The sequence below is a fragment of the Cheilinus undulatus genome, linkage group 3 (assembly GCF_018320785.1).
Source record: "Cheilinus undulatus linkage group 3, ASM1832078v1, whole genome shotgun sequence".
NCBI lineage: Eukaryota > Metazoa > Chordata > Actinopteri > Labriformes > Labridae > Cheilinus > Cheilinus undulatus.
This window is the reverse complement of record NC_054867.1, coordinates 42,906,124-42,916,833: the sequence shown is the minus strand read 5'-3', so window position 1 is coordinate 42,916,833 and position 10,710 is coordinate 42,906,124. Positions and strand designations below refer to the sequence as shown.

Here is a 10,710-nt window from a genome sequence, read left to right as displayed (position 1 = left end):
GTAAAAAACACGTAAAGAACGTACTGCCGCTCGCATTGTGAGGAGAAGCGAAAATCAGCGAGCTGTTCGTGGCCTTGGATATCTGCCACCGGAGATAATATCATTCGCATTTGAGGTACGTTCAGTTGCACTGTTGTATTAAAACAAACTAGCCTATATAAAGTTTTGCAACATAAGAGAATAACTGCTTATCTGCGGAGTTAGCCGTTTCATGTCTGTCTTACAAGCAGTTAGTGCTAACGATATGCTAACAGACGACGTTAAACTGGCGTTAGTTACGTCTACACGGTGGTTGACCGCATATTTGAGCGTATAGTATGAACAGTGTGTTTTGTTTTATATTTTCAGTGCTGTTACTGTAAGCATCCCACCATGAAAGAGGAAATAAACCTAGCTCAGTTTACTACCTGTTACGGTACTCCCCCTGTATCGTGTGATAACATTACGCCATTAGTCAGGCTTCACGCTACGCGCACAACGTCTCACGCGTGGGTGCGCGTTTGTTTAAGATACTGTGTACCCAGGGCAACCCCGTTAGAATGACGGATGAGTCTAGAGTCTGCTAGTTATGTCACGCATAACCGGTGATGTATTTCTATAGGGAAACAAAGTAGTTATTTCTTTGACATAGATGGTCGTTTTTTTCAGGATTTGTCGTACTCTCGCAGGCAAACATTTACTTTGAGAGAAAATTAGGGTAGTTGAGTATCAGCAGCACTGCCTTGTTGCTCATCGGAGTCGCAAGGTAGAGATCACCCGATGATCTTAGCAGTGCTGATAGTCTGTAAAGCAACAAAATCTCGAGTGTGACATTGCGTGTACACATCAGTTCTACATTAAACAAGTGGTAGTCATACATAGAAACAAAATAAGTTTGTACTATGTTTGCTCCGCCAACTTAACTAGTTTTGCATCTTACTTAATCAGTTGACTGTTGCCAAGCAACTCAAACATCCTGCTGCACTCACTTGTGCAGCCTTGTGTCCACCATGGTTACCACAGAACAGCTGCTCAGTTTTGGGTTAATTTATTTGCATGTTTCAATTTACCATAAACCAATGAAATTGCGGTTACGGTATTTCACAGCAGGGTCACAGCGGATCTTAAAAAGGTCTTCAATAAGACTTTTGAAATTTAAGGACAAAAATCTCACCCATTTAAAGCCATACTTTGACTTTTGAGAGGTCTTAGATTTACATGGCATGCTGACTAAGATGTGTCTTTATCCGGTCTTGGATTTCTAGCTACATTTATTACATTACAGCTTCATTTTCTTGGGTATATGCTTGTGTGACATTAACAAGCTAATCCCCTCATTTAAGGTTTCATGTTAGGCTGTATATAAGGTTGGCTGTAGTAACTCTATTTTTTCATGGTTAAAGCAGTAAACTTATTTTTGTATTGGAATTTATGTTTCAAACTAGGGATGCAAAATGAAATGGCAGATATGAACATTTCTGCTGATATTTACAACTGATATTTTGGCTTTAAAAATCTGTGTATATCAATACAATACAATACAAAAACTTTATTTATCCCCGAAGGGAAATTCATTCGTCTGGGATTCTCATCTGTTTACTTTAGAATTATACAGTCTAATTGCGGATGGTATGAAAGATTTTCTAAATCGTTCTGTCCTGCAGTGCAGGGATAGGAGCCGTCCACCACCGTTGTTTCTTTGCTCACTGAGGGAGATATGAAGTGTATGATTCATGTTTCTCAGAATGGCCTCCACCTTGCTCAGTGCGCGTCTCTCCAGCTCATCCTCCAATTAGTTCAATTTGATTCCAACCACTGAGCCAGCTTTTTAACCAGTTTGTTCAGACGCCTTGCATCCTTGTGTTTTACACTGCCTCCCCAGCAGACTGCAGCATAAAACAGAACACTTGCAATCATGGACTGATAAAACATCTGCAGCATCTTACTATAGATGTCTATTGATCGGAGTCTTCTGAGGCTAAAGAGGCAGCTCTGCCCCTTTTTGTAGTTGAAGTCTATGTTTTGAGACCAGTCCAACTTATTATCCAGGTGTACACCTAAATATTTATTCGATGTCACCACCTCGATGTCCACGCCACAAGTGTTCACTGGCTGAAGAGGGGTTTTGGATCTGTGGAAATCTATGATCATGTCTTTTGTCTTTGAGGTGTTGAGTAGGAGGCAGTTTTTGTGACTCCAGTCACTGAAGGCACTTATCAGATCCCTGTATTCGGCTTCTTGTCCATTTCTGATACATGCCACGATAGCAGTGTCATCTGAGTATTTCTGGATGTAGCAGGACTCAGTGCTGTATATCAGCTGTAAATACTGGCTATAAGAACAAATAAGTTCGTGGAGTTTTAAACTGGACTAACATATCTACCTCAGCTGTAGTCTTTATCTTTTTTCATAATCATTCCTTATACTTAAAAATGTGATTTAATGACTGAAATTTGTAAATTTGTTCATTCTTGAACTTTAAGTTTTGTGTTTCAGATCTGAACTGCAATATCGCTGTTAATATCAGCTTAAATTAATTTGTAAATATAGGCATAATAGACATCTGCAAAAAAAACCATATTGCCTATCCCCATTTTAAATTAAACTAAAAAACAACAAATTAAAGCCAACTAGAATGGGATTTTTTTAAATGAAATGGTATTTATTTTGTGATTATTCATTAACAACTAAGATGCATTAAATGCACCAGAAATCATCAAATGCAGATGTTTATGACAAAAACATGGCTTTGTCCTGCCCCATTTAACATTTCATAAACAGCTACTTAAATCAAAACATTTAGTTTAACCTTGGCCATTGTACAGGAAAACCTTATTGGCCTTTCTTTGTTGACTTATGTTTTAAAAGTCTTGAAAAAATGTGTATGAGCCCTGCAGAGGTAGTGTACTGATTAATCTTTCTCTCTTTAAATTGTTGTTTTGTTTTGTTTTTTTTTCCCCAGACACTGAGGGGATTTCGGAATATGTGGATACAAAATCAAAGGCAACCTGGATCAAGTTGAGGTATGTTAAGGGCTGCTCCCTGAAAAGCATTATGTAAAGAACCCTGACCATTAATTTAAAGTAACAAAAAATATTGTTTGAATTAATGTAGAAGTTTCAAAGTAATTGTTTTAATAGAATACCTCATTTTGTTCAAATTGATTTTTATTGAACCATGTTGTCTAGAGAAATGAATTAAGAGTAAAATGAAGATACTGATTTCGTTGACCATAAGAAAACATTTACGTTAAGGCACCTTCTAAGGTGACAGTAACTCTAATTTCATTTCATCAGTGTGATTGTTTGTTGTGACTTTTCACCACTAAATGAGAAGAGGATGATTTGAACGAGTGTTGCGTTAGGAAATTGCGTGTAGTTTTTGGCGATGCGTTTTGCAAACATCAAATACAATTTCCCCATCAGCTTCAAATTGTATTTTATCCATGTCAACATGCACAACATTTACGTTTTTCTTTCTGAAGCCATCTTGTGGGAACACTTTTCAAAGGTCCACCTTGCTTGCGTCATCATGGAGTCGTCCTGCCTACGTAGCATTGATTTATTTCTCATCTTGGACATGTGGCATTTATACCGTCTGTATCACCTTTTGGATAAACATCTTATACAGAAAATCTGGAATGTTTTTTTTTGTTCATCTTGGATTGGACAGGATAGTGGATAGGGTAGGAAACCGGGGAAAGAGTGGAGAATGACCTGTCTAATAGGAGTCGCAGATTAAACTTCAAACTGGGTCCCTCATTCTGAGGATTATATCCTTCATTCATATGGCACAACTAAACCTCTCACACTCAGGACTGTGTAACTTTGTTTTTGCAACACATTTACTTTCATTTCCACTTTTTGAAGACTTGCTGCATGTTTCAGGCTTGATTATCACTAAAAACTTTCAGTGTGAGAACTGAATTAGCTCAAGTGAATAGAAGGAATTGGTCTGTGATGGGACAAAATTTTATCCATTGACTTACCTGCTCAGACATGGTAAAAAACAAACCTTGGATGTAAACAAAACAGTTTTTTACCCATATTTACAGGGAAATATGAAAATTTTCGCATACATACTCAGCTGTTACCAAAGATGTAAACTGATACTTTGTTCGTCAGATCAAACGAAGAATTGTTAATCTGCTGTAATTTGTGAAATAACCTGCAAAGGGACCTTAATAAACCAAGATAAGTAAAGAAAAGGGGGTTACTTTAATATATCTATGAATGGCGTGATTAAATTTTGTCCAACTTGGTCTCTTGTGCCATGCTTCAAGGCAAGTGTCCACACGTGACATTTCAGTGCCAAGTCAAATTGCAACATTTACACCAACACACCAGAGAGGATGGATGATTTTAAATGATTTTTTTAATTCAGCGCAAGATTTCGGAAAAAATTGCGATTCACCTAGCGTCGTTTATTTCAATTTGTCATGTCAGAATGAATTTTCCCAAGCATCTCTACCTGCCTGACCCTTGACTTAACTTACATGTGCAATTTTTACTGAACCTTCTCCTCCCAAGGATTTTCATCTTTTCTCTTAACTCACTGACATTTTTCAGGATCGTGGACAACAATTTAAAGACGCTTGTTCGCAAACAACCAACCTGTTTTCAAGCATTTGAGACGCACAAAGAAACAAGTTAAGCCTTGGGATCCAGTCATGTCTCGTCGAAGAAGCCACAGCCCCTCGCCAGGGCGTTATTCACGCTCCTGCAGCAGTAGTGATCCAAGAGACTTGGAGAGAAGAATTTTTGTTGGGAATTTGCCGACCTCCGACATGGAAAAAAAGGATCTGGAAGACCTTTTCGCTCCGTACGGCAAGATAGTCGGTCAGTAAATCAATTACACAAAATAAGTGTTCGATTTTTATTCATGACAGTAACTTGATCAAGCTGGTCATGTCTGAATGGCACAATTGGAGTTTTAAAAGAAAAAAGCATTTAATTTCTAGTTGCATAAGCTGAGTCATCCTGGCCATAGATGAAACACATAGACCTTTTTAAATGATTTCTGAGTGGATGGCTGAAATTCACAGTTTACTTGGTTTGCAACTCAAAATGTTCCTCTTTCAGGCGTATCCATGTTTCGTGGGTTCGGATTTGTACAATTTGAGCGCATTGAGGAAGCCGAAGCTGCAAAGGCGGCCCAAAAGGGTCGAATATATAAAGGTTATAAAATAGGTAAGCCTTAACTGCAGTGAATGGGGTTGTCTGGCTAAAAGGATAGCAAGCAACAAAACAAAGTTGATGAAAGATACTATTTTGACTGATTAAGCATGATGGTTCTCCTTAAAGTAAACTAGATTTGCTTGGTAAGAATGCACACAAAGAAAGTTACGAAAATACTTTACTTTAAGGATGGACATTTTACCCATGGTTGATGAATTTTGTGTTTTACATACTTTTATTTGTCAGTCTAAGTAAAGACCTGGCCCCTAATATACTTGTCACATATATACAAAATTCAGTGAATTATACTTCTCTATTAACAATGCTAAAACTTAAACCAACATTTTTTTTTAAGTCAAATAACCTTTAAAGAATCAAATTAAATATGAGGCTTTCTCATAATTTGCACTACAATTTTCTCTTTGTGCAGCAGTAAAGCACTTGCATTCTAAAATTTGCAAAGACTTATTATACTGGTGTTATTGTGAAAGCTTTCTTTGGAATTTCAAGAAATGATTTGGATTTGTAACCAGAGCATGGCACTCATGCTTTTGAAATATCCCCAAAGCCAAATTTCATGTTGAACACTATACTGGTGTATATAATTGTTCAACTTGAGGAAAATTAGCCTATTTTGAAGTGAAAGAAAGAATTTCTTCATCTTAAACGTTATTTGATAGCCTTTTAAACTCGATTTGCTGCGTTTTGACTCTCCTGGCAGTCCGGAATTTTCCACCTCGGAGTTATTTCGTTTTCAGCTCCGTTTCATTTCAACCGTGGAATTGACACAGCCACTCCAATCTGCTCGAACGCTTGCTGATTTTACGTACAATGTCAATGTTATGTTCAACGTTTGGATTGATTTATTTTCAGATGTAAATATGGCAGTGGAGCGACGGGGCGCTAAACCTCAACCCCAGCCGAGCCCCCCTCGAAGGTAATGTAACACAAAATGGGTGTGAAGAACTACCTTCGCCTCTGTGGTGCTGGTAAAAAACCCAATCCTAGAACCATTAAAGGAGCTTTAACTTTGCCTTTAAAATTTATTTCCACTACTGTTAAGTGCGGTTGATGGAAACTACTGTACCATTAGATGGTTTTGTGATTGTTCATGGGACATTTACTTTTGCATCTCAGATTAACATTTCTAGATGTGCTGAAATAAAGAAAAGAGCCATATCAGTGTTATTTAAGTCTCTTTGTCTCAAAGCTTCTTGCCTTTTGGCATTTTGGTGCTTCTGTGTGATTTTTGTCTGACATTTCATCTCTAAGAATATGCAACTCTGACGCTGAAGGAAATGTCATGCTTGTCCCATATTTATGAAGCCAGCCCTGTTGGAAACCTTTGAAATAGATTGCAGTCTGAAGAATGTTGAAATGTGCTTCAGTGAAAATATAATATATAAAGGAACCTTGTCTATTCTACACTGATTGTCACTAAAACACATTCAAGAATCTCTGTCCCTGACAGGGGTGTAGTAATGCTTGAATCTTGCATTGTTTGCATCTGTTTTTTTAAGGTAAAATGCTACACATAAGCAATGAGTTGCATAACAAAACAATAAAGCTGGCAGTCTAACTTTCAAGTTATGAAGTGAGAATATTAACTCAAAGAAAACATGTGCTTTAACATGAATTTTGTTGCATTAGACAGTGTGAGAGAACAAAAGCAAGTATGGGGAGAGTTGGGGATGAAATGCATCTTAGAATCGGAGCCTGCGACTGTTGCGACGAGGACTGTTGTCTCTGTAAATGGGGAACCTGCTCTCATGAATGAATCATATTGCATCCCTAAAGCAGGTTTATGCGTTTTTTTATTTTTATTTTTATTTTTTTTTTCATTTCATATCTGCATGGGACTTACTTGATTGGAAAATAAAAGTGCAGATATTTCCATTAGCAAAATGAGCTAAATTTGCAAAAAAGAGCGGGTTCAAGAAGATCAAACTGTTTTGTTTACTCTTATATTTCACAATGGAATTTGTCGGCTAACCACAAATCACTGATGTCTCTTATCGTTTGCGAAAACGGATCACTGGACATTCCCTGGATTGCTTTGTGCTATTTCTCTTTGCGTACACAATGTGTGCTTTTGGTTAAGACTAAATATTTGATTTTCAAAAGTTGTGAACAAATAAAGATTAGGTACACGTCACCAGCTATAGACCTATCATCCTGTTAAACCTTTATTTTTTCGTAAAGTTAGCCTGATTCCCGGCCCTCCTTTCACTAAGTAATGATCTCCTCTTAGGGCTCCATATGGTGGTTATGGAGAGAGCAAAGAACCTCGGCCTCGCTCACGTTCACCCGTTTATGGACGCGATGGACGTGATAGCCGTGAAGGGCGGGATTCTCGTGAGGGGCGGGATTCCCGTGAGCCTCGTGACAGCCGAGATGCGAGGGACTCGGGCAGAGAGCCCAGGCCGGCTGCCCGTGACGACTACCGATACCGCAGCTCAGAGAGCCGAGACAAAGACCTCAGAGGTGACCCCCGAAGTGACCCCAGAGACCCCGCATACAGGTGACTTTTCACAACATGTCAGTGTAGTCTTCAGTACATAGATTCGTGTGAACTTTGTTTCTAAATCTGGCGTTTTGTTTCACAGCAGAGAAGAATATGACCGATACTACCGCAGTGGCAGCACGGCCGAAGATTATTATCGGAGGAAGGATGAGCCTTACAGGGACCCTTACAGAGATCCCTGGAATGGACGCCGTGAGCCGGAGGGTATGATTACGCTAAACCTTTCTGTTTACCCTTCAAGTATTCAACTACTGGGGTGATAATGTTCACTTAAAAATCATACATTCCCTGTTCTTGCTTGTAATTTTTAAGCTTGATTTTTCACTTCACCCAACAGATAATTTTCCTGGTTTTGGTTTGATTTTATTAAACTATGAAAATTGACAATGAATGCAAAGTCTGCGAAACTTGAGGAATTTTGCAAATTGTTTTGCCCAACTGGAGATCTTATAGCATTTCAGAGTTGTAAACTGATAATGTATTCAAAATACTGGAACTTATCCTCTGCTGCAGATGAGCGTGCCCGCCCAGAGGAGCGTCGGCGTAACGAGTTGTATCGACAATACTACGAAGAACTTCAGCGACGCTATGACTCTGACCGCCCTGTTGACTGCTCCGTGATTGTCGTCAACAAAGCGCAGAAGTAAGTCCACTCTCTGCGCTTCATATCCGCCAAAGATCTTAAACATTTCTGTAAATATTCATCCAGTATGTGGCATGTTTTTATTTCATATGGCTCTTGTGTTCTTTTGTGTGTTTGTGTGTCTGCCTGTGTGTATTTGTGCTTCAAAACAACTGTAGGGAGTATGCTGAGACTGTCGGGCGTAAGGTCCGTGATTTGGGCATGGTGGTGGATCTGATCTTTCTCAACACAGAAGTGTCACTCACTCAGGCACTGGAGGATGTTGGAAGAGCAAGAACCCCGTTTGCCATCATCATTACCCAGCAGCACCAGGTCCACCGCTCCTGCACTGTCAACATCTTATTTGGCACACCTCAGGGTAATAAGAGATGACACACTGTTCTGCTGGCTGATGAAGTCACTTTTTATCACTATGAAAGTAAGAGGACAGATTTTGGTGTTTTGAGTTTGTTCTTTTTTGTGCCCTTATTTTTGTAGAGCATCGTAACATGCCAATGCAGGATGCCATGATGCTGGTTGCCCACAACTATGACGCCTACAAAGTTGAAAACCGTGAAAAAGAGCGTGAGGAGATTGCCAGAAAAGCAGCCAAGATGGCAGATGATGTGTTGCTCAGGGAGCCTGACAGAGAAAGTCACCCCATTTCAGTGCTCACTGCCATCACACTGCTGTCAGAGAACAGGTATCTGGTTTAATATTCTACACCCATGCCTCAGCTATAGTCTACAACTTTTTTAACTTTGAGTCAGTTTCTTTAAATCTACCTTTGGATTCTCATCTTTTTTTTTCAAAGACTATTTAGACTTATTGTTTTTTCTTGTGGTTGCTGGGTAGATTTGTAACTCCAGAAGAACTGGACAGTCTCCTTGCATACCTGAAGGACAAAAGAGCCCGTCTGCTGCGAGGCTCTGCAGACCCTCTTTCAGGTAAGACCGCTTAAGCTTACAACTGTTCTGCATAAAGATGCATTGTATTACTTAAAAATCCATGTGTGAGTTTGGCTTGGGTAGAATAAAAGGCTTCAATAACAAGACTAAGAAAATTAGGTTGGTGTATGCACAATTTCCAGATTCCCCAGCCAGTTTTTCATCCTACTGAGCTGCATAGAGAGAAAGCGAAATTAAGTCCCACCGACTTATTTAGAATCAAAGCGTTTGATGTCTAGTGTTGAAATGTGGAATTTGAATTATTTAGCTGCCAAAATGGTGAGGAGAGACAATCAAAACACCCTCGCAACCATACATCAAAGCTGTTGAACGTTGTCCAAGTGCACTAAAGTGTTTTACATGTTTCATCCAGCATTGTTCTCAGAGCAGTAAAAACTAAATAAATCCCTCATTCTTCAGCTCCAGTCCATGTTGCAGCTTCTGCATCGGTCCACCATGACATTCCTCCCTCATCTGCAGTACTGGCTCCTTCTTCTCATTCTGCCCTCGCCTCCCAGCAGCCCTCCCACCTCGGCCTATCAGCTGCCGCTGCAGCAGCAGCCTCAGCTAACCCCAGCCATCAGCAGGAGCTGCAGGCTAAAATCCTCAGCCTGTTCAACAGCGGCACTGGAGCAGCAGCAGCAGGAGGTCCTCCCTCCACCTCTCAGGCGCAGCCTTACAGCTCTCTGGGTCCAGTCCCTTCCCAAAACCCACCACCCCGGCCACCCATGACTGGCCCCCCTCCTTCTGCAAGTCAGGGTTACGGAACCCAACCAGGCCGCATACCAGTTGCACAAGGTGTTCAGAGACCCCAGACTACTGCTTCAGGGATCAATTTTGACAACCCCAGTGTGCAGAAAGCTCTGGACACGCTCATTCAGAGTGGTCCATCTCTCAACCACCTGGTGGGCTCTGGTGCTCCCCAGCAGCCTCCAGCCCCCAGGCCAGCACCCAGCATGGGCCAAGCCCCACCTATGTCCATGTATCCCCGACATTACTGAAGGGTCATATTAAATTTATGATGTAATGTGATACAGGTAGACACCCCACCAATTCCCTGTGCAGTGAATTTACCTGCTGTGTAAAGTTAGATATTAGGAATGTTTGTGAAAGCTTTTAAGTTTTTATTTTATATTGGGTGTTGTTGGTTGAATTAATGACTTGTTCAGACTACTTTAGTCTGTATTTTCAATTACTAGCGAGAAGAAAATTTTCAGTCTTCATTCATGTGAGTCAAAGTATGAAGCGTGTGAATGACATTGTTTTGAATTTGAAAGACTCCTTAATTCTTACCTAAATATGACCAGTTGTTTCTTTTATAGTTTTGCACAATGTCCTTTTTTTAATTTGTAACATTTTCATCGTCATAATGAGACACGATTAAAAACTCCAGACACAATTGCTGTAATAAAATGGTATTGGTTTATTGCATTTTGTGCTGACAAATCTATAAAATGGAAC

At 39.9% G+C, this 10,710-nt stretch overlaps 1 protein-coding gene across 4 annotated transcripts; it reads left to right on the top strand.

Moving 5' to 3' along the window:
* On the top strand, positions 1 to 10,662 carry ncoa5 (nuclear receptor coactivator 5). Of its 4 annotated transcripts, none has more exons than XM_041782809.1 (12): positions 1 to 115; positions 2,942 to 3,002; positions 4,548 to 4,817; positions 5,061 to 5,168; positions 6,030 to 6,093; positions 7,408 to 7,677; positions 7,766 to 7,884; positions 8,194 to 8,323; positions 8,479 to 8,681; positions 8,801 to 9,005; positions 9,158 to 9,249; positions 9,670 to 10,662. In XM_041782809.1, exons 3-12 carry the CDS (start codon positions 4,649 to 4,651, stop codon positions 10,248 to 10,250), a joined length of 1,941 nt encoding a protein of 646 aa, XP_041638743.1. In that variant the 5' UTR covers positions 1 to 115; positions 2,942 to 3,002; positions 4,548 to 4,648; the 3' UTR covers positions 10,251 to 10,662. The 4 variants fall into 4 exon arrangements, with proteins under 4 accessions (XP_041638743.1, XP_041638742.1, XP_041638741.1 ...); XM_041782808.1 differs by having other exon boundaries at positions 7,763 to 7,884; positions 8,482 to 8,681; XM_041782807.1 differs by having other exon boundaries at positions 7,763 to 7,884.
* The last annotated feature ends 48 nt before the right edge of the window (positions 10,663 to 10,710 follow it).